This window comes from Sparus aurata, chromosome 21 (genome assembly GCF_900880675.1).
Source record: "Sparus aurata chromosome 21, fSpaAur1.1, whole genome shotgun sequence".
Lineage (NCBI taxonomy): Eukaryota > Metazoa > Chordata > Actinopteri > Spariformes > Sparidae > Sparus > Sparus aurata.
In genome coordinates, this window is record NC_044207.1 from 12,363,500 (window position 1) to 12,386,362 (window position 22,863).

Below are 22,863 nucleotides of genomic sequence, written 5' to 3' on the forward strand. Positions count from 1 at the left end.
CACACGAAAGAAATAAACTGACATTATTTTAATATATAAAGGCTAACAGCATTTCAAATAAAATCGAAATATAAAACATGTGTCATCTATTTACAAGTATTTTCAAATAATATTATATTTTCAATAATACAAAAATGCCTTTATGTGGATATTAACATCTCACTTTCTCTTTAAGCACATGTTTTAATATTCAAGTCTTTGGTCCCTGCCTTGGCACCCTTTACACAGCAGGTGCTCATTGAATATCTAGTGATGAGACATTCCCTGTCTCCAGTTCTGGCTTGGGGGAAGGCCACCCTGACAGTGATCACACTGTTCTCTTTCATAGTCGTCCACCGCCTGCGCTGCTTTTCTTGGTGGCTCTGCAGGAAACTGCTGGACACGCTGAAGAGCTGCTCAGTGAATTGTTGCGGACACTGCTGTTAAGACAAGATCAGATTATTTGGATTGTCAGTGGGGGCAGAGCTCCCATGCAGAGGCAAAGACGTGATGTCCTGAAAGATGTCCATTTTCTAAATGCACGGTGATTAAAAGGCACTTTGAAAAGAGAAGTCCTCTACACGGGCTGCCTCTGAACCTGTTCAAATCTGTTAATTATGAGTGTTACGGAAATTCAAATAAAATCTGAACACACTAGACTTTCATATGAACAGGAATTAAAAGCATGATGGTTTGTTAAAGCAAAATTATGCTGGAAATTAAACGTCAGGATCACAGAATTGTCTGTCTGTGTTTTGTACATAATTTTGCTGGGGATGTCTAGACGGGCAGACGGGGTTGAAATCAACTTCTTTCCAACTTTGATGGTCGAGGCAGCGAGCAGCAGATGGTGGCGGCCTTATTTTGACTTTGGTCTCTTTGTGTTGCTGCTTAAAGTGACCGCAGTTTCCACAGGCTGGAGAAAGAGAGAGAGAAAAACGGTTCAGACAGACCAACACACCACATCTGGTATTACAGAAAATTAATAATTATTGTGATGGCTGATGGTTGACTGCATTAGAAGTCATGGCAGATCTGACCATTTTAAAATTGGTTTAAAAAAATGTTTTAAGTTAACTGAATCACTACAGTTTTGAATCCAACTAATCAAGGTCACAATTAATTTAATTAGCTTTAATAATGCACTAAATCAAACATTTTGTTTGTAAGTGACTGTTGCTCACATGATCCCTCTTTCTGGTAACTCTGAAGAAGTCCTCCATTCGAGTCTGCCTGCTACGTCCTGCTGCCCTGTCCTTTTCCCTCTCCTCCCGCCTGCTGTCCCGAGTCTGACGGAACCTCACCATTCGATGACGGATCCTGTCCTCCCTAAAAACACACCAACATGAAAACACTCACGACTGTTTCTGACAGAAGCATGTGGAACAAAAGCTAAATTAAAACACAGCCACAAGTACGTACTTAACGCGTTTCATGTGGCAGAGGAACCGAACCAAAGATTCTTCATCTGGCTCAGTCCAGTTAAGTTCAGGAGCGACGGTTTGTGGTGCATCCAAAAAAATCTTCCGTGCTTCTTTGTACTTCCATGAAAGTGGCACAGGATGGGTCTGAAGGGGCAGGGGTTACTTGTGTCTTAATTGTTCTTACATTTTTTGTAAAGCAATGTACAGAAGGAAAAACAAAGATCACTGTTTGTACATCTTGTACCTTTCTGTTGACGTTTAAAACAACGCTCTCTATGGTCCGATGCGTCTGGATCAGTTTCAGAGCTCTCTTTGGACCCAAACCGGCTATCTTGTCACAGTAGTCACAGCCCAACAAAATACATAGGTCAACAAACTAGGGGAAGAAAATTTCAAAAGATGGAGAGTTTGAGCACCTTCCATAAAATTGTGTGACGATTTATGATATTCTATGTTTTAAAATACATATTAATGAAAGTTTCCGTTTTACCTCCTGGTGACTAATCTGCAGTTTCTCCAACAGCTTGGGCAAAGAAAATTCCACAACCTCACTGTGAAGAAGAAAAGCACGGATCAAAATTAGATTAGTTTAGAAATCTCCAAGACCCTTATTTAATTAAAGTGACAGATGGAAATTAGAGCTGCAATGATTAATCTTCTAGTCAATTAGTTAACCTAAAGATAATTAATTGCTGACTATTTTGATAATCACTTAATCATTTCAGTCATTTGTTAGCTGAATGTCATTCCCTGGTGCCTTGGTGTGCAGACTTCTTGCCTTTGTCATTTATGATGGTAAATGAGGAGTCTTTGGGTTTTGAACTGTTTGTTGGACAAAACTAGCAACTTTAAAACGTCCAATTTGATGACTGGGAAAATGTGATGAAAATGTTTCAAAAATGTTGTCAGGATTTTATAAACTAAATGATTAATTGTGAAATCAACTGGCAGTTGTTTTTTAATGAGATCAACACTGAGGTCACTGTGGAGGTCATCTACATGTCTAACTGCCATTCAAGGTTATTTCCTGCTTAGCTAATGGACCATATGCAGTTCATTTTTGTCTGATAGGTCTCTGCTGTGACCTGCTAGATAAAACAGATGGAACCTAGTTCGTATCTTTTGAGAGTTACTGTGGCTTAAAATACTTCTGTCAGATTGGCCCAGTTTGCTGTTGCTGTTCATTTTTACCTTGCAAGCCACCAGCTGACAGGATGATGTCTGACTCACAGCCCCAGGTGATGTCAATGCAAGGGTATCAGTGCACATGATAAGACCACCTCATGTCATACTTTGTCATAATCAATTACACATGAATACGTGTATAGAGGACATAAGCTTGTAAGTTTAAACGTGGGTCATGAAACCAGCACTGTTCTCTAAGGTCTAAGGTTCTGAAGAGTACTTGAAGAAAACATTACATCTGGGCACGCTGTTTACTGTGACGAATAATCTCTCTAAAGCATGCCTCAAGTTTCTGGAAGTAGTTATTCATTGTGCGCTGACATCAGGCGGAACCAAAGCTACTCGTAAAGTAGAGCAGGCTTTGAGGAACATAAATATCTATGGAACACTTTGGAAAATTGCCAGCTTGAATTCAAAATAATACTAAGAAATGGTTTAAAAGGTTGGAAAGTTAAAAAAATATTTATATTATATAATAATATATTATTTAAGCATGACATGAATTGCACAGTTCTTACCCGTCTTTACTGGCATTCAGCTGGCGAATGAGAGTATTTGCTCCAAATGGCAGAGTGTCCATGTCCTCTGATGCCACAGCGTCCACAGTCCCCTCCCTCACCAGCTGGGCACACAGTGCCTCAGCGTCCCCTGGAGCCTAGAGCACCAGACAAGAGGGGGAGAGAATGAGATAACAATGAAAGTGCATGAAGTGAGGGAAGGAGGGTAAGGGATGGTGAGAGAAACATAATCATGACCATATCTATCTATCCATCTATCTATCTATATCTATATCTATATCTATATATTTTTATTCTCTATGTTGAATAGGTCATACCTTGATGACCGGTACACCCATAAACTTCAGTAACTGGTGACAGTCTTCTGTCTGGGATGATGCTGTACGCGGCAGAAAAGAGTCAAAATTTACTTGAGAAGGCTCAACATTCAAATACTATTCCCAATGAATATCTACCAAGAGTGTAATGCACTCTACAGATAGTAAAGCTTCAAAACCTCTGGTCATGGTTATCAGGCGGTGACAATGTACCTTTGCCTGTGCGCTTGGGGGAGCTCCAACCAGCTGCCTCAGCTCGCTTCTCAAGCTGTAGGAAAAACAAGCGCTTCAGTCAGCAAGGGTGGCAAGTTGTCTGTGTAACACTACAGATGTGTGTTGTCTCTATCACATTGTATAAAATTCACTTTCCGGTTTATATGTTTTTATCAATCAAAATTTTTTAGGGGATCAGGGTTCTACCACCATTATAAGCACAGGTCTCTGACCTATGACTCTCTTACAGACACCAGGCGGATGTGTTCGGTATCATGTTCAGTCAGAGGATACGGACTCAAAGGTGTCACTTACAACAGCTGCCTTTTCGTCAGGAGGCTTTCCGTCCAACACAAAGACTGGCTTTATGTCATGTTCCAGGAAGGTGAGCGTCCGAAAGAAGAGACCTGTCAGAGGGCTATGGAGAACAATTGTGTTGCAGTGTTTTTATAAGGTTTTCTAATATTTAAGCTCACACCTAAATTATTTATTAAACATATTAGAAATATTGTACAATAGAAAGCAGTCCAATACAACAGTGCAGCCTAGTACAAATTAAGTCAACAAACAAACAACTAAAGCAGTAATAACAGAGATTATAATATTGGACTGCCGTGCAACACCCTCTGTACTGGCTTGGAAATGTGAATCAATGTATATGATTTGTGTTTGTAAAAAGGGAAGCACATGTGGAAAAACAATACTTGTGCTCCACTTTAATGAGACAGAGTGAGTCAATGTCAACAAGGAGCTCACCTTAGCGAAGGCGTCGCTGCACGGAACTGGTTCACGACAATAGAGGTATCCAGTGCGATGACTTTTCCTGTGGAGTGCAACACAGCAGCGTGACATAATAGAGTGACCATGTAGCCACAATTGGCTCATCTAACACGTCACCAAATTCAACAGACTACATTCATTAAAAGACAGTATTTCAAAATACTATTTATGAAGTTCTCCTTTTTTAAATATAACTGTCAGTTATGCAGACTTGTTTTCATCAAATCAATATGCTCTTTATTTCATGGTGCTTGACCGGTGATGCCTTGGGCTTTGTGCCTGATATTCTCAATTAAAGACACTAAACAAACAGTAAAGAGAGTAAGATTGACCAGTTAATGCAAAGTGTACATTTTTCTTTTTGGTTAATGTAGCCAACACTGAGGTGAACATTTCTTTATGGATTTTGATCATTTTTCAAGTATCCAGATCCTTTACCAGAGTAGTAGTAGAACCAGGGAATAAACGCCTGTTTCACAAGTTAACAGGCTTTCCAGTACATAACTATCATCAGGAGAATGTGTTATATCAGTAAAAGTACTTATAGTGGAAAATGGCACTTCTTAATTTCATAGTTATAGGTAATACTGGAATATTATTACTGATGTATGTAGGATGAATCTGAAGCTGTAGCTGATGAAGGTGGAGTCAATTTTAACTAGACCTGTAGTTACTTCATTGGTTGTTAGTTATTCTCGTTCAAAGGCTGGGAAATCTTACCTAAGTCATGTTAGTGTTTCCCTCAAAATGTAACACTAGCTGGTGAACAATTGTAGCCAAGATTACACAAAATAGCAGTAACTGAAGATACTCAAGTCATGTTACAAGTAACTATCTCAAAACTGTATCCTAATTCAGAATAAGTTAAGTGACGCTCCATATTTTTTTTATTTTAGCGGTAGTTAATATTCATATACCTTGATTCAGGTAAAGCATTGAGTGATACAACTCATTAGTTAAGTGCCAAAGTTGAGTTAGCTAACATAGCTAGTAGTCAGGTGACTGTATGCTAACGTTAGCGATTAGCAGTCGTCGTTTAACATCAACAAGACGATCAGAACTGTACCAACCTATAAAACAGATAGACTGGTGCAAAAATCAGGTATATTACCGGTGTAGTGACTGATATCCTTATGAGAAATAGCACCAGGAGCCGCTGACCGGATCAGATCAGCCAGTTTAGTGATCCCCATTGTGCTGTCAGCACCACTGGCTTTCTGAATACTTGTGATAGAAGACGAGAAAATACAGTTCAGGTTAGATTTGTTCCAGAATACGTTAATTTGCCGTTTGAGGAGGATTTCATTGATAGCACGTTTACTTGAAGGATACCTCTCTACGACGATGTCCAGTTAAATACCCTCGAACAACATCTTCCTGGTGTTGCAGTCGCACATGAGCTAATGGGGCAGTAGGGGTCAGCATTGCACAGAGACAAGACTGGAGGAAATCCACATCCATCATTTATTACGGCAAAAATATTAACAAACAATGAATGTATTCATATATTACAAAGGAAGTAAAATATTAACTTAAAACTCAAAAGTCATAGGTAGAGTGCTTAACAGACAAAAACAACATTGTGTTGATGCCTTTTCAATATGTGTGATGAATCCACCTCCATGGACTGATCTCATTACTGTAAAATAATGACAAATATTTCATATACATATGTATCTTACACATGATCATACAGACAGTAGCTATACGATTTATGTCACACTGTATGATGAATAAAACCACTTAGTCCATGCTTGTAGTCTTGTAGGTAACAGTGGAAAACCATGAGCGGTCAAATTCTGTGGAAAAACAACCTCAAACCGTATCAGCAGGATGAGAAATATGATCACTTCACAGAAAATACTCCAAGTACCCAACCCTTATTATTTTTGTTGTCACTTGATAAAGCTTATAACAGAATCCATAGGCAAGTGACCGTCAAAAAGGTAAAAAAAAACAAACGTTAGGGACAAACTACAGCATTTCCACAACAGGCTATTCAAGTACTGTACACAAACATTTTGGGTAACGCAGAACTCAAAGAACATTCAGGGCAAATGTTATGGCATCTCTAGATTTAGTCGTCTCACTTTGACACTTTAAGAATGGTAGTTTTTGACAGACAACACAAGTCAGGTCTGAGGCTTGGTCCTGTAATTACAGATCCAGGTCTGGGATGGGCTCCCAAAACATTTGTCGCTTAAGTAAATCCTTGTTTCCCCTCTAATCATTCTTCTCCTGAAGCTGTAAAAGTCTTTCACAGTTTTACTTTACTCCCATGAAGATGAATGATGGCAAGCATCACTGTAACATCTGTTGTTGCTGTGAAAAGGATTTATCGAGCTTAAAAGTGCAATCAGTAATATTTTCCTAGTTTTTTGCAGAAACAAATGCTGATTAATGCCAGACGCTCCTTTGCAACTTTTAAATTAGTCATCATATTCCGTCACACTTCTTCTCCAAAACTCATGAAACATCAGTGCAGAATTTGAAAGGTTAAGAAAGCTATAAAGTCACTGACTGAGAGTTGACACTGTATTTGTTGGTCAGCAGCTTGCATTTTAGCTAATTGTGGCTCAATAGGGAATATGTTGTTGCTGCAGCTCAGCACATCAAAGCAGTTGCTAGCAATTTGCACTCATCTAGCTATAGCATTATTGTGCTTTGTCTTGCTAATCGTCTGACAGCTTACCCAGGAATGAAAGACATTTATTCATCTTTGAACATGACATATGCTAACTTCAGCATAGCAGATCCAGTTTGTAGTCAAGTGTAAAGATATAAATAGTAGCCAATGTCAAATGTAGTAACATCAGGTCTGTATAAAACACAGCTATATCATCACTTTTGTAAACATTGGTTATCTTTTCTGTCTTGGGTCTTGTCTTGATGGTGCTAAGCCTAGGAATCTTAAGTGATATTCCAATACAATTTGCTATAAAAACCATAGAGAATCGTGGTAAACATTAGCAAGTAATGTTGTAGTTCCCTTTGGTTGCCTTTAGATGGAGTCAAGGCTTGGGATTTTAATGGTTGCACCTTAAACAAGGAATTGCTTCAGCTTCCAGTGTTTCGGGAGACTCAGTCTTGTCTCATCTTAGCGACGGAACCAGATCCAGGTGTTAATAAGCCAGAAAGCCACAGTAGCAGAGTACAGGATCACCTCTCGCTTGGAGCGTTCTTTGTTTTCTTCCTCCAGCAGCTGCAGACGCCGGTTCAGCTTCACAATCTGAAGAAGCACAAAACACAAACAAATTTTTTCACCACAAAGACGAGAACACTACTTGAGCTTGGTCTGGGTAGGATTTACAGAAGTTTACAGTAGTGGCACTTAGAACTAACATTTTCTGAGTTTCATTTTAAGGGGAGACTGTATATGTTTCAACATAATTTTGTCATGAGATTTGGGATTTTTTTTTTTGCCCATACAACATGTTTTTCTTTCAGAATAGTGGAGAGAAAATGCCCAAAACACACATTTAGTTCAGACTTGTGTTCTGGGTCTTTATGCAAACCAGTGCACATTTAGATGCCTTATTAGCATGTTTAAACACTGAAGAAAAGGGAACTTGAATTCAAGTTATCAAATCGGCATGTTTCATGATGATTTAGTTTAGTTCAGCATTCACTTTTGCAATTTCAAAACATGTATGGAATACAGTACATATAATATTTAAAGGTTTTTCCTCACAATCTGGCTATAAATCTGCACTTAAGTAGCAATCACATAAACCAAACCATCCTTATTTCTATATAGGTCTTCACAGAGGGGTTTGTTCATATATTATTTATAGCTTGGTTCATTTAACATTTTATTCCAGAAAACATGACGAAGATACGGAGATGTACCCATCATTCCCTATGTAAAAACATTTGACTCAATGTGTCACCAAAATGAAACAACGATTCTAATGTTTCTGTTTCTGGGTTTCTGTTGTTGAGGTGATCATTTGGGAAAGTATCATGCTGATATCATTTAATCTAACCTTTACCGTTTTCTCCTGTAGTGTCTAATTCTTAAATTTGAAATGCGCAAGACAACAACAAGAGCAAAGCTACAGCAACTAAATTAAAAACAACAACAGAGATAAAGAATTTGGAGGAAACATACCAATTATTTTTTCCTGGGATAATCTGTTTTGAAATAATGCAGATAAAAAAAAAAACACAACTACAGCAACATAGGTTGATCAATTTAAGAAAATCTTTTGCCCATGATCAGTTTTTTATTTTTAATGCATTTGACACAAATGCCAGTTGTTGCTTATCACTGGCTGTGTGCTGCTCTGCCAGCATAATTTGTAAGCAGCCTGAAATGGGATACATCAGACTGTCAGCATGTCTTCAGTGTACCTAAACAGTTGTAAACTACAAACCTAAACATTGGAGAAAATGCTCACAACCAGTACAATGTGCACAGCAGAGCAGCAGACAAGTGTATGAACCATGTACTGTATTAGTGACAGTGACACAGGCGGTCATTTAGACGAGTGAGACATGTTACCTGTCGTCGTAGTGAGGAGGCGTCCACTAAGCCAGACTCATCAGGGTTCATATCCAGGGCCATGTCCAGGTGTGTCCTGTGGAGAGCAACATATCTCCATTTAGAATAATGGTAACAGTGACATCCATTACAATTACACTAGTATTTAGCACAGAACTTTGTCCAACAAGCTTTTACACGGAAGACATAATGGTGACATTGAGATTCAAGATTCAATTTCTTCATCATTATGTAATCAGGATTGTACAACAAAAATGATAGTTCAGGGTTTTCCCTGCCATTATACGGCTTAGGCGCGGCGCCCAAGCGTTTTTGCCTCCCGCCTAAGCAGGGTTCTCCCCAGTTCACACACCCCCCCCCCGGACAGACGGTGCGCTGCAACACTAAAAATTTCTGGGGAGAACCCTGTAGTTGTTGTTCTTTTATGCTACTAATGACACATAATTGTATAAATGGATGACTTAATGATAAATCAGTTCAAAACTCTCATTTCTGCTTAAGTGTGGAGGATGAATAAATTAGTTGCACAGCCTGAGAAAAAAAAGCTGCTTTGTAGTCTGGTGGTGGAGCAGCGAATACTTCTGTACCTCTTGCCAGACTGCAGCAGGGTGAACAGGCTGTGGCAGGAATGGGTTAGACTTTTAGTATCCTTTGGCCTCTGCACAGGCACTAAGTCTAAGTTGCACATTAAAGACAGTGACAACTTCAGGTACCTCACATGAATTACATGGAGAATTATTTAAGTTGGGACTATGAAGCAGCATTAAAGTGAAACTCTCGCCAAAAAGCAACCAAGGCTTTATTTGGGATTGAATATGAGTCAAACCTGAAAGCATAATTACGATGAAAGAGGCACTTTTAAGATTTACCGTAGTTTCGGTTTTGGTCACGTTAATTTTGAACGGGACTGCATGGGGCAGGACATGCTAGCATCAAAATAGCATCGCTATTTTTAGAACACTAAGAAGGCTCGACACAACATGAAACTTTGCTCGTAGCATCACTAGGGTCTCTACTCATGAACAAGAGCATTGAGAACATTGTTTGTGTACACAGAGTTTATGAAAAAGAAGGTTTCTGAACTACTCACGTTAGCTGCTGCACCTCCTGCGCGTTGCCGTCATGGCAGGCAAAAAGTGTCGATCCCCGAGTGCGACCTGACACGCTTGAGGAGCGGTTCACCATTACTCTCCTGCCTGTCAGGTCGCACTCGGGGATCGACACTTTTTGTCTGGCATGACGGCAACGCGCATGAGCGCAGCAGCTAACGTGAGTAGTTCAAAAACCTTCTTTTTCATATTCAATCCTAAATAAAGCCTCGGTTGCTTTTTGGCGAGAGTTTCGCTTTAATTGTCTAATAATGTTCTTTCAATGAAAAATAAAGACACATAATCCTTTAATCCTGTTCTGACATCTTACAGCCATTCTCTCCCTTATTTCAGAAACTCCTACACTCACACACATTACAGTTCTTTACCTAAGGATGGACATTTTTTAAAAGGTTAAGATGTTGTGCGCCAATTTTATGAATTCCAGCTGTCTATTCTGAGAAACTTTGTAAATACACCACCTGAGAAACCCAAAAACAAAGAAATCACCTGCGGTGGTTGTCGTCCAGCACTTCGAGGACCTGCTGGTATGCCCGGCGTGTTGTTGACTGGATATAAGACAAGAAGCCTGTAGCTGTGAACAGGTTGATGTTTGCATCCTCAGGGGAACAGAGAGGGGGACACAAGCGGACTGGGGGGGCAGAAGGGGAAGGGGTTACACTGGCAGAGAGGAGAATGGGGAGAAAGAGTAAAGAAATAAGATTTTAACAAATCAAGAGCAAGATAAGAATGAGATTGCAAATTCAGAATGGAAAGTACATGAAAAGCAGTGGAGAAACAAGTTTATCAACTGTGAATGTATGCTTACCTTACGTCACCTCTGACGATCTGACTGCTGTAGCGGCCTGATATGTTCTCACTCGCACTGCGTTCCCGTCGAGACCGAGCCTGAAAGTGGGCCTATGAACATTTTACAGTTACAGGTTAAAACCTAATTAGTCATTTTTCACTCCCTGCCAAATATTCCAATTTCTCCTATATATAGTTTTTTTTTTATCCACTCTAGTGCTATTTATCCATCTAGATTGTTTTTGTATGAGATGCTCAGTTTTGGAGATATGGGCCAAACACATGTCTGCTACCATGTCTGACATCTCTGGAATACACTTGAAGGCATTTGAAAAACTCTGCACTGACTGAGCATTGTCTCTTTCCAGAAGCCCTGACCTGGTTACACAAGATAATCCACAGACTTGTTGTGAGCAGTTTCATTTAGGATTTATTTTCCTTCTACCAAATTACATCCACCAAATGTTTCACCCTGCAGAAGAAAGCGTGCATCTACTGATGGACAAGAGGCTCATCTCTACAGCCGATGTCTCCAAAACATGCCAACTCACATCAAAACAGTCAAGGAGGATAAATAGGTCTACAGGTAAGAGGAAAAACAGGTATAATTTGATTTTGGGGTGAAGTGTCCCTTTTAAGTAAACTCCATAGCTGAATTTCTCTAGGAGGTGTTCAAGTTCTGAAATATGTTTTTTCTTTACATTTCCACACATTAAATGACAAGCAAAAGCAATATCCAATAGCAGGCTTCCCACCTACAACCTACTTTTTAAAATTTTAAAAACTACCTTAAGGTAGGTAAACTAAATCATGGCATTTGTTTCTTCTCCAGGCAATGTCTCATTGAATCAACCTGTAGACTTTCTTCCTTGTTTCAAGCACCAGCAGCTTCAATATCCAAAAGACGGAGTCTGATTGGGGGTGAGAACGAAGAAGTGTGTAACACTATCTGCTCTTGTAACAACAATACTCTACGTTTGCTGCAGGTAACTGTGTTCATACTTGAGGTACCATGAAGACAAAAGGTCAAGAACTGAAAAGTAACCACACTTATTTAGCATCAACAGGGAGAAAATGCACACACTGTTATAGCACTTAAAACAACTGAACTAGAAGATATGAAGAACTGACCATCTTGTTTACAAATACGTCTGTAGTACCAAAAGACAGATCTGGGAATGATTTAATCAAAATTCTGACCAAAGAAATAATTATTTTGTTTTTCACCCTTCAACCTGCCTGTGACTAATCTAATTAATACATACATTATAACTGCAACATCATCTACTATATTTTAATTATTTTTTTGTCAAAAAACGAACACCTGTAACCAATTATTGATCTTGTATCTTGTAAGTATGATTGTGGATCTGCGTGTTTAACCCCAGGCTGCTACCCATCTATCTTTTTATAATGCACAGGATAGCGTAGCAGTACAATATCATAGAGATATTAATATTTGGATCAGTGTCAAGCCTTACCGCGTGGCTGGGATTGCTTTGTGGTGAGGCAGCTTGATCAGTTTCGAGGGAGTCCAGTGGCTGTTCTGTAAGGGTGAGGATACGTGGAGGGGCCTTCATGTTCAGGAGGTCCACAGAAGGGACGGACTGGATCAGGTCCAAGTCTCGGGGACGGGAAAACAGAGGGTCCCCATCGTCACCTGTGGAGGAAGTGAAGACAGAGGGACAAACAAATCAATGGCGGTTGGTATTAGAAGTAGGTAGTTTAGAAAATCTTTGCTGTCCTCACCTGCGACGACAATCCTCTCCGGCACCTGCATCATAGTTGTGTGAATGGGCAGGGATTGCTGAAGTGGCAGAGCCCCAGTCTGCTTTTCCGGGGCCACCATGAGGGTCTCAGGGATCCGCATGCGCTGGCTGATACCCTCTGTGTACTCCAGCTCATAATGGATGCGGTTCATCTCGGCCACCTCTGCAGAGGGGGACGTGAAGGTTGGCCCACTCATCCAGCCTAAAGAAGACACAAATGGAAAGAAATGGAAAAACACTTTTAAATAGTCAGATACAAGGAAAGACTAGTGTGCAAATAAGAAGGTAGATTTCTACAGTATACTTTAGTCAGAATGTCAATAATCCCTGAAGGCTCCTGTCTGTGAACCCTGGATGTCAGCCATCACCCTCATGTGAACGGCAGTAAGCCTGTCTGCAACGCCATCCTAGTTTTCTGACTGACAGCAGTACTGTTACGCCTAACTAATTTAAATGACAAATATATTGACTTTAGCACTTGGTAATTGGCTCAGTGGCTTAGACTAGTGCCCCAAACATGCTGCCTGGCTCGTGTATAAGGGCATGTCCCGTAGAGTAACCCAAATAAGCCCGACCACAAGGTGGAGGGAAGGGGGTGTAACAGCCGAAGCTAATAAATAATATAGAAGAAGAAACATTTCACGTTGTGTTGCATAAAATTACGTAACGTCGACATGAGGTGTAGCTGCTGTTGACACATGGCTTCAATGTCACTCAATGAAAAGCCACATGAGACGCCATGTCTAGCAAGTACGTAGCTCCTATCGAGCTAATTTTACGAGTATATCAGGTCCGACAGCATTAGCTCGTGTTATCTTTATCACAACTCGTTAGCTCAGCAGAGCGATGACAACCGCTGCCAAAACAGGCGGGCTAACCAAGATATCATGATGCTACAATTAGCTTTAGCTTTCAGGGTCACTTACCGTGATGGTTTCAGCACCGGAGTTTAAAATGTCATGTGTCTAAATGTTGTCCGCTCTGTGATATAGCAGCATTAACCGGGACGGACGACAGAAAGACACACCGCTTCTAGCTAGTGTGTGTGTTCCGCTGGTAATAATCCCCGCGTGCCCGCTGGGGCGGAGCTTATGAGCTACATCGTCAGCCCAACAGAGCCGCAGCAGCCGGCGGCACCCAGGTTCCAAAACGAGCGCACACCGTTATCACGCTTAAATTAGTTGGTTCACATAAATGTTTTTATGTAATTAGTTTAATCCAGACGAAGTAATACTAAGAGGCTATTTATTTATGATTTGCATTAACACAGGAGGGATTTGGCCTTTTCCAGCTGTAATTCAATTTATCCATCGTAATTTAGTGGAAAATGTCAAAATCTCTTGCAGATAGCACATTTTTGCATTATCTTCCTGAAATACACAGAGATATCAAAACAATTTAATAAGGAACAGATAGAAGTTGTGGAAAATGAAGGTCAAGATAATTTATAATAACTTATAACTCATCATGAATGCATCTTTTACCCAATATAACACTCAATAATGAATTAGTATACAATTGTGAGGAACTTGTAATTGAGCATTTCCACTTTCTGCTACTTAATGGATACTTGACCACATTTTAGAGGACATTTTTTTTACCTTCTACCCCTGTATTTAATTTGGTTACTTCAGTAACTAGTTACTTTAGGGATGACATGCTGTTTCAGAGCCAAAGCACATTTTTTAATTAATTTATTATTTTGAAAATAACAACGACAAAAAAGTCTTTAATTCCAATAATACTGAATATTGGATCCAATAACCTCCCAGTTAAACAAATTATATATTTGTTGTTTTACTGAGGTACATTATATATACCATTATATTTATAGTATATACAGACAACCCTAAGTATCATGACTCATCAGATTATTATATGGCCAGAATATTATTTGGGTATGCACTGTTTACATATTGTCTAGATTGTTGACTTTGATGTTATGAACATACACCACTATGTTACTCTTTTCTTGTAACCTTTAGTTGAATTGCTCTTATATAGTTTATACTTCCATTTCTATTTGGATTTTTATTTTTATATACTTTAAATTATCTTTTTTTTACCCTCTCTTTTCATCCATGCTTATTTCTTTCCATGTGCTTCTGCAACACCTGATTTTCCCTTGAAGGATAAAAAAGCTTATCTTATCTTGGGTCTGCCAGTGACTCTGCTATAAATCGTTTAAACACAAATTAGTAACATCTTTCAGAGGGCCAGATAAATGGATAGATTACAGTAGGCAGACTGTAAACCCCCCATAGACACACATATTTTTGATATTTAGTAAACAAACATAATGATTTAACTGCCAAATTATTATTATCACGGTCATTAATTTAGTTAGCTAAATATTTTAGCTTGTCTATTTATACTTTGGTGTTGATATGCAATCAGGCTGTCATGTATTCAAAGATACCCCTACATTTGATTTATATGCATTATAAATGTTATGTGTAGCTTTATTTAAGATTTTGAGACAGCAAACAAAAATACTTAGATTTACAGATCCGTTTTCCTCCCTTTCATTGCGGTTCATCCACTAAGATACTTTTTCCTCCACAACGAAGTAAATATTGTGTTTGTCAGCATTTTTAACTGTCCATTTTGCAGCTAGCACTCTCCTCCCTCCTCTCTATGTCACCACATTAACAAAGGAGCAGTAATGGCCAGAACAATCAGTTAACATGAAGATCCTGCTCTCTGTTGGTTCAGACAGGACCGCCTGTCTATGGAGTTCTCTGTCCTGATTGGATAAAGTCAGCAGGGATACCAGAATATTTATTTACTCTTTTATTGCATGAGTCGGGGGAGGAGAGACATGGGCTCCTGACCAAACACTCTACAACAGTGTTAAGTGTTGGAATATAGAACTATTTCATAGTTATCTTAATACAAAATATATCACTTTCTTCCCACAGGCAGTGAAATGCGCTACATGCTAAATAGGTAGTTGATTATTTATGTCCCTCTATCTGGGCCCCCTAGTGGCATGGAGGCCCTGGGCATGTGTTGGTTTGAGATTATCAAACACAAATGTGTTCAGAAACATTCACATTCTTGTATTCATGAAGTATATTTCGGTCATGAACGTCTGCGGCAGCTTCTACATTCAACAGGTTTTCAGGTATCCGCCCTCACATAGCCTACATTCATGGTGCCTCAACGGAAAAGCGCAACAGAGCTCAGAAATACAACTCCCACAGTTCCGCACGCTCCAAAACTAATGCGCATGCGTCTTCCGTCTGGGCCATTATTTTGTCCTCCTCAAGCTTCAAATGAACAACAGGCTAAACGTTCCTTAAAATGAATTAAATATTAATACGCGGAAGGAGCATTTTTTCTTCTAGTTCATCACTGCCGACATTAATGGAGTCTCTCTGTCAATAGCTCGTTGTCTCGCCGGGCTCTTCGGTCCTCCGTTGGACTTGGAGGCCGAAAACAGTGCGCGGAGTGACAGCCCCGTTAAAGCCAGCAGCAGATTGGGTGTTTATCTAGTTGGCTAGCGACCTAGCTAGCTTCCTAGACAGCTAAGTGGGGAGGAAAAACGCGAAAGGACCCTTTGATAACTTCGGAAGGAGAGGGCTGTGGCTGTCCCTGTCCCGTCCAACCTACAGAGGGGATGGCACACCTTCATAACATGCACAACCAGGTACAGAAATCCTCTTTTCAGTAACTGTCACCTCCCTTCTTCTTGACCAAGGCGAACCCCCATGACTGTCAGGCTTTCCATGAATAGGTGGGTGGGGGTCTAAGACGACAATGCAATTCATGCAACTTACTATATACAGATATAGGAAATAATTTAATTTTCCTCGCTTTGTCAACATCAGGGGAAACATTGCAATCAACAAGCTGACAACAATTTCAATACATTGTATGGCAATATTCTAAAAGTCTACATTGTTGTAGAGTTGTAGATGTTACCATAGAATAAATGTAATGACTTCTTTATGTGCCTCCTACTCAGTCAAATCATCAGTCATTTCCTGCTGTAATGAAAACAGAAAACCACTGAACTTTCAAGTGTCATGCATCTTGAATTACATCCTGGCACAAAGTTCGATGAAGAGTCTAGGTAATTATATGGGATGTGACTGAATGGATGCATAGACACAGATAAGAAAGGGTAATCATTCATTTTCTTTTTATACGTAAGCAGTGCATGAAGGCATTATTTTATAAGCAAACAGATTGATGTAACAACTGCTGTCTAATTAACCTTTATAAAAGAGCATCAAAATGTGAAACAACTTCTGTTCAAGTGGTTTGAAAGTAACACACACAAATAAGCCTAGAAGCACAGTCATCACGACTTGCCCTCAATAATTTCTTTGCTGTCTCTGGACCAGAACACTCGGTTGGACCCCGAGGAGTACTTCACCAAGCAGGAGCGGATTGGAAAAGGTTCCTTCGGAGAGGTCTACAAAGGCATCAACAACCGCACGAAGGAGGTGGTGGCGATTAAAATTATAGACCTGGAGGAGGCGGAGGATGAGATTGAAGACATTCAACAGGAGATCACAGTGCTGAGCCAGTGTGATAGCCCTTTTGTCACCAAGTATTATGGATCGTACCTGAAGGTAAGACAGTAATAAATGTAATGAAGCAATACATGCACATATTGTTTCTTCAACAAAGCATATTTTTATGGTTTAAACTCAGAACTTGTTTCATCAAGTATTGTTTTCCTCTCAGGGGACCAAGCTGTGGATTATCATGGAGTATTTAGGTGGAGGATCTGCTCTGGATCTGGTAAGAAGATTTAATTTTTTTTATACAGCTTGCAAAGTTTTATACAAATCTTGCAAAGTGGCAGTTTTTATACTTGAGAAGCAAAATTCTCTCTCCTAGCTTCCACATTTTTCTGATTTATTTTCTCATCTCCTTTCCTCTCCTTAGCTACGCCCAGGGCCCCTTGAAGAGACTTACATTGCTACAATACTGAGGGAAATACTGAAGGGGCTGGAGTATCTGCACTCTGAAAGGAAGATCCACAGAGATATCAAAGGTAATAAGCAGCATCTTGGAGCATTGAAGAGTCCCTCTTTCAAATTATTTTACCGTTCTGTTTCAGTGCAAAGCCAGATACCATGATCATTACTCAGAACCTGATCGCACCAGTATGCGTTTTGAGTAGAGACATTATCCATTAACTTGCTTTGATTCAAGCTTCCTATCAGCAAGTAAATACCTCACTGAGTAAGACTCTGAATGTTGAGCAGAGATGAGCGAGATGTAAATCCAGTCTCAACCAGATGCTGCACAGAGTCCACACAAGGAAATATGCTACCGAGCTGCATACATTTATCAACACCATCTGTGGGCTCACAACATAATGCAGGTGTTAGATGTATATCTGTGAGAAGCTATTTTTTTTTATCTTCAGCTGATGTTGTGCTGCTTGAGTTGGGAGTCAGTTCATATTTACATAGAACCTGTTTGTGTTCCAGTTCATGTTCTAACAGAAGGCACTGCCACTTATCTACTGACAGCTGAAGCTGTTTGTGATTCCCACAATGAAACTGGGGATGAGACTACAAAGTGTCTCATGTCCATTCCTCCGTAATGCACAATATCTCAAATAATTATTGTTGTGGCATTTCAGAAAGTTGACACTTGATTGGCCCAAATCAGGCGCTACGTCACTTAATTTCCTGATTATAATCTCAAAATGATCCACCCACCTTTCACATGCATTCATGATGACATGTTAGGGGATTTATTGTCTTTAGTATTACAGTGAAAAAAACTTTAAATAATGTGCCCATATCAGGGGTCTCCAATGTTTTTCAGGCAAAGGAACCCTTAGCTAGTAGAAATGGAGAGCAGGGACACCCGCCTACATATAATGTACGAAATTCTGTTGCATATTTAACATACCCTAATAATGTGTTGCTAACTGGTGATCATGTTTCGATAATGCGTAATTAGCATTGACACTGCTTTGTCATGCCCCTTTTCAGATACTTTAGCGTCTGTATGCAACACTCAAAGCAATCCTGTCAGAAAGCCTTATGGAACATGACAAACTGTCAGAATTTCATGCCCTGGGAAAGAGCCCAGCCTGAGCTAGTTAACTAGTTCACTGTTATGGATGGATGTTACCTAAGTCTGGAGCTGTACCCATACTGAGATTATGACAGGAGGGAGAAAGTAATTTTCTCTTAATGAAAAATGCAGTCTTTTTGAAGTGTATGACATTCAAAAATAAGCCAATGAGATGCAGCAGTGGCACTTGGAGTTTCCCAGGCTGCCACATGTAGTCCAGTTCAACAACGAGCATCAATCATGGCTGGTAGTGAAGGAGACAGAAAACTAATGCGCACAGGGAGAGCACCTGTGGTTTGATAATGCCCAGGCAGATGTGACTGCCATCACTGTAAGAGGTTTCATCATACTTGTATTGCTTGTTCTTGTACTTAAGCTGCCTTTCTCTGTCTGTTTCTCTCTCCTAGCTGCCAACGTGCTGTTGTCAGAGCAGGGCGACGTGAAGCTGGCAGATTTTGGGGTGGCAGGACAGTTGACAGATACCCAGATAAAGAGGAACACATTTGTTGGCACACCTTTCTGGATGGCTCCAGAGGTTATCAAACAGTCAGCTTATGACTTTAAGGTGAGTCTGTGGTCTGGACAAGACACACTGTGTTACTGCTTTGAGTGAATTATGTGTTTAGATTGATTTTATTGTGTGTGTTTTTTTTGTTTTTTTTTTATATGATAAAATATATATATACCGTTTTTTTCATTGAAGCTCTGATAATTAGACAGAATAAATGTTCACCATTTATGTAAAGGGAACACACCTTACTCACACATTGCACTCTCCCCTTCTCAGGCTGATATCTGGTCCCTGGGGATCACTGCCATCGAGCTGGCTAAAGGGGAACCTCCCAACTCGGACCTTCACCCCATGAGGGTCCTCTTTCTTATCCCGAAAAACACTCCACCCACACTTGAGGGACCTTACAGCAAGCCCTTCAAAGAGTTTGTGGAGGCTTGTCTAAATAAAGACCCTCGTTTTGTAAGTAACACACCTGCATGCATCTGCAATGTGATCAGACGTGCTTGTTTTGGGCAAACTAAGATCAGAAACGTGGATGATAATACCAGATTGGCTCAGACTTTGGACATTTATTCTCCCAAATATTTGCTTTGATTTGCATACCTTGTCCTGAATAGGAATTATCGTTTGTACTGTTCTCTCTCAAATATTCAAACTCAATTCAAGTCACATTCTTGTTAAATCTAAGTAATGTGATGGTTGACTCATTACTGAAGTGTCTTTTAATTTCTTATAACTAGACAACTGATCCCAGCACTGTGACCCCTCCGATGCTGCTGTCACTGAATGTTAATCTTTTTGTTTATAGAGGCCAACAGCCAAAGAGCTCCTGAAGCACAAGTTCATCACGCGTTACACCAAGAAGACGGCCTATCTTACAGAGCTGATCGACCGCTACCGCCGCTGGAAGTCGGAGGGACACGGAGAGGAATCCAGCTCTGACGACTCAGATATGTGAGTCTCAAGAACACACAGTCGTACACTCCGGCCGTTCACTTTCCAAAGGATCTATTAAGAGCCTGTTAAATTAGTTGGGGTCCAACGGATCATTAAATTCACAGTTTGGATCTTATGACAGTACTGACTCAATTATTGGATAATTTTACATATCGGTAAAAAAGGGGGATTCATTCTGTAAAACACTTAAAGCAAGGATCTTTTGCCTTGACCCCCTGCCGAATGAAAAAAAGGGGTGTTTTTGTGTGTTTCATCCAGTGAGAATGCATGTGCACACACACAATCTGTGTTTAGGTCAATTATATTACTAGGACAGGCAAAGTGATGTAAAAACTGTTGCTGGAAACTAACTTGCGACCCTCTTGCGGGTCTTGCCCCAGATGTAAGTAGGTTACATGCAACTACTTACATGGCTGTGGTAAAGCGGAATCACTGTTTCTATTTTAATAGCCTTTTACTATGAGCTGAGTATTGTTTACAAGGTCCATTATTAAAAGGTAGGTCGGCTTAATTTTGATGAATTATTAACGTTAAAATGCCCTCTGCTCCCAGTGGTCTGCAGAGTGGACAGTCCGTCAAACCAAACTCTATTCTTAGTAGTAACTAAGTGTTTTAAATTTTGCAATGAATGGTTTGCACGCACGACAAACAGTATGTGTATGGGGGGGGGGGGGGTGTCTGTATGAAATGAGGATCAACTACATTCTGTGGCACATATTTAAATTACTGATACTAAGCTGACCTACAGTATTAGATCATTTCAAGGGGATTTATGGATGATTTACTAGAAGAATTGGCTGCCCACCATTTGGGCTGCATTTTTAAATTGTCCTCCGTAGAATCATTTTGCCTGAATGTACTAAAATTAGGTCATTGAATCATTACATGGAATCAGGTCAAGTTGGCGCCCCTCACATTTCCTACATGTCTCTCCTCTTGTCTTATTTTTCCTACAGGGATGCAGATGGTGATGTGGATACGTGTCCTATGTGGACCTTCCCCACAGTCAGACCCACCTCTATGAACAAGTTACAGAAGGGCTACACACACACAGATTCAGAGGTAAGACACTCGTAGCACTCAGGTTATACATAAGATGTGATTCTTTGTCTAACAACATTTTTTTTTCTTCTCCCTACCAGTCAGGAGATTCAGTGAAAAGGCAACCCAAGTCACAATGCTTGTCTGCTTTGGTAACACCCATCTTCAGAGAGGTAGGTCCAGCTGTTGGGGATGGGGAACATACAACTTTGAATGATACTTTTTTTGGTAGTATAAAGAACAGAGAAAAACATAATGTTTCTCTGTCAATAAATACAAGAACTAACAAAACCTGATTCATCTCCGCTTGTTATAATGTTATAAACTGTTAAAGTACAGATGAATTAGGCTCACATTGTGTGGCTGAAGCTTCCAGGTGCACAACAAACACAATTCTTTCTATTTGATTTCTGTAGTTGAAGGAGAAGCGGCGGGCGAGCGGTGGCGGCGTAGGAGCCATCGAGGAGCTGGAAAACGCCTTCAACCTGGCCGAGGAATCATGTCCGGGCATCTCCGACCGCCTCGTCACACACATGATGGAGAGAGTGTGCAGGTGATAACAAACACAACTGTCAGCTGGGATGTCCATTATGCAGCAGAAAAACTTTCATTCATTTATATGGATTAATTGATTTCGTGTCGTTCTTGCAGGTTTTCTTTAAATGGTAACACCACCCCGTCTTCGCGGTGAAACCCCAGCTGGATGTAACTTAACTCTGCCCCTTTTCTGTCTCCCAGACCCACCCAACGCCTCAGATAAGGACCACAGAAGACCAACCCCCCCCCCCCCCCCACATCCCTCGTATCTTTGCACCCTCCCCAGTCCCCTGAGAGATCTTTTAATTAGTTATAATTAAATATTTTTACAGTTTTTCTTTAAGAGCGGAGAGTATTTAAGACAAAAAAGCCATGACATTTAGAGCGTTGTGTATACCTGTTAGATTGAGAAGAAAAAAACTATAATAAAGTCTATGGAAAATGTCCCGCTGTCTTTAGTGTTTGGTGTTGCACTGATTCTCGCAAGACGGAATGAAGCATCGCCGTTATGAAAAATGGATGGTTTACGGTCGTATATTTCCACAACAGGTTGATAGTGGTATGTTTCATATCGGAATACTATCCGGCTCATGTTACTTTTTTAACATCTTCCTTTTTGTGTTTGATGCTCACATAGACATTTTATCTGTTTAGATGTGTTACGTGAAGTGACACTTCTGTCTGGGGCTGCACATCATACTGTAAAATCCATCTACTACATAAATAATTCAAGTTAATATTCATTTGTGTTTATAAAGTTGACATTCATGGAAGTTGAACAAGTATAATTATGTGTATTTCCTTTTGGGAAAACTATAAATAATTACTATTTTCTTCTTAATAAAAGAAGAATGTAAGCTTGGGGTTTGGGGTAATTAACCTCTTCGTACTGTATAATTACTGACGCCCTGTTAGTCAGGGCAGGTTCACTCTGGTTTTGTCTGTCAGAGGCAATTAATCTCGCTGAGACGAAGCACAAAGGGAGCAGGAAGCACCTGCTGATGTGTGTGTGTGTGTGGAGAAGCTTCAGGCTCTTCTACACCCCCATTAGATTAAGTGTGGGGTATAACAAGACAAAAATGTATGAAAGGATAGAGATGAACCTTGAATAGACTTGGATGTCTAAAGGTATAAGACACTTAAATCTAATGCTTTTTAAGACTTTTTCAAGAGTAG

General features: G+C 40.0%; 3 protein-coding genes across 6 annotated transcripts; 1 reads left to right on the forward strand and 2 right to left on the reverse strand.

Moving 5' to 3' along the window:
- Positions 1 to 13: 13 nt before the first annotated feature.
- Positions 14 to 5,878, reverse strand: LOC115573144 (probable flap endonuclease 1 homolog). 3 transcript variants are annotated; one of them, XR_003982226.1, is made up of 13 exons: positions 5,749 to 5,878; positions 5,528 to 5,640; positions 4,393 to 4,459; positions 3,952 to 4,054; positions 3,637 to 3,691; positions 3,424 to 3,485; positions 3,107 to 3,243; positions 1,894 to 1,954; positions 1,648 to 1,779; positions 1,402 to 1,547; positions 1,164 to 1,308; positions 741 to 895; positions 14 to 419 (listed from the first exon to the last, which is right to left on the reverse strand). XR_003982226.1 is itself a non-coding variant. In XM_030403804.1 (12 exons), the coding sequence occupies exons 2-12, from the start codon at positions 5,607 to 5,609 to the stop codon at positions 839 to 841; spliced, it is 1,047 nt and encodes a 348-aa protein (XP_030259664.1). In that variant the 5' UTR covers positions 5,610 to 5,640; positions 5,749 to 5,878; the 3' UTR covers positions 14 to 838. The 3 variants fall into 3 exon arrangements, 2 of the variants coding, with proteins under 2 accessions (XP_030259664.1, XP_030259665.1); XM_030403804.1 differs by having other exon boundaries at positions 14 to 895; XM_030403805.1 differs by lacking the exon at positions 5,749 to 5,878 and having other exon boundaries at positions 14 to 895; positions 5,528 to 5,742.
- On the reverse strand, positions 5,867 to 13,676 carry LOC115573146 (mitochondrial fission factor homolog A-like). Its single transcript, XM_030403807.1, has 7 exons — positions 13,514 to 13,676; positions 12,568 to 12,789; positions 12,300 to 12,478; positions 10,838 to 10,929; positions 10,519 to 10,689; positions 8,921 to 8,996; positions 5,867 to 7,645 (listed from the first exon to the last, which is right to left on the reverse strand). The coding sequence occupies exons 2-7, from the start codon at positions 12,782 to 12,784 to the stop codon at positions 7,514 to 7,516; spliced, it is 867 nt and encodes a 288-aa protein (XP_030259667.1). The 5' UTR covers positions 12,785 to 12,789; positions 13,514 to 13,676; the 3' UTR covers positions 5,867 to 7,513.
- Positions 13,677 to 15,790: 2,114 nt separating this feature from the next.
- Positions 15,791 to 22,132, forward strand: stk25b (serine/threonine kinase 25b). 2 transcript variants are annotated; one of them, XM_030403797.1, is made up of 11 exons: positions 15,791 to 16,239; positions 16,940 to 17,170; positions 17,286 to 17,342; positions 17,490 to 17,598; positions 19,046 to 19,203; positions 19,426 to 19,611; positions 19,961 to 20,106; positions 21,066 to 21,171; positions 21,252 to 21,323; positions 21,567 to 21,703; positions 21,889 to 22,132. In XM_030403797.1, the coding sequence occupies exons 1-11, from the start codon at positions 16,210 to 16,212 to the stop codon at positions 21,908 to 21,910; spliced, it is 1,254 nt and encodes a 417-aa protein (XP_030259657.1). In that variant the 5' UTR covers positions 15,791 to 16,209; the 3' UTR covers positions 21,911 to 22,132. The 2 variants fall into 2 exon arrangements, with proteins under 2 accessions (XP_030259657.1, XP_030259656.1); XM_030403796.1 differs by having other exon boundaries at positions 15,792 to 16,239; positions 21,802 to 22,132.
- Positions 22,133 to 22,863: the final 731 nt, after the last annotated feature.

What these genes read in the sequence shown, in the direction of transcription:
- LOC115573144 (XM_030403804.1), bottom strand. Translation starts at nt 5,609, where the DNA reads ATGGGGATCACTAAACTGGCTGATCTGATCCGGTCAGCGGCTCCTGGT. An exon ending in CTGACGAAAAGGCAGCTGTT is followed by an intron (nt 3,692 to 3,951) that starts GTAAGTGACACC and finishes TTTTTCCTACAG; the next exon opens with CTTGAGAAGCGAGCTGAGGC. An exon ending in TGGGTGTACCGGTCATCAAG is followed by an intron (nt 3,244 to 3,423) that starts GTATGACCTATT and finishes CTGGTGCTCTAG; the next exon opens with GCTCCAGGGGACGCTGAGGC.
- LOC115573146 (XM_030403807.1), bottom strand. Translation starts at nt 12,784, where the DNA reads ATGAGTGGGCCAACCTTCACGTCCCCCTCTGCAGAGGTGGCCGAGATG. An exon ending in GGAGAGGATTGTCGTCGCAG is followed by an intron (nt 12,479 to 12,567) that starts GTGAGGACAGCA and finishes CTTCCTCCACAG; the next exon opens with GTGACGATGGGGACCCTCTG. An exon ending in ATCGTCAGAGGTGACGTAAG is followed by an intron (nt 10,690 to 10,837) that starts GTAAGCATACAT and finishes CCTCTCTGCCAG; the next exon opens with TGTAACCCCTTCCCCTTCTG.
- stk25b (XM_030403796.1), top strand. Translation starts at nt 16,210, where the DNA reads ATGGCACACCTTCATAACATGCACAACCAG. An exon ending in GAGGATCTGCTCTGGATCTG is followed by an intron (nt 17,343 to 17,489) that starts GTAAGAAGATTT and finishes TCCTCTCCTTAG; the next exon opens with CTACGCCCAGGGCCCCTTGA. An exon ending in ACACACACACAGATTCAGAG is followed by an intron (nt 21,172 to 21,251) that starts GTAAGACACTCG and finishes TCTCCCTACCAG; the next exon opens with TCAGGAGATTCAGTGAAAAG.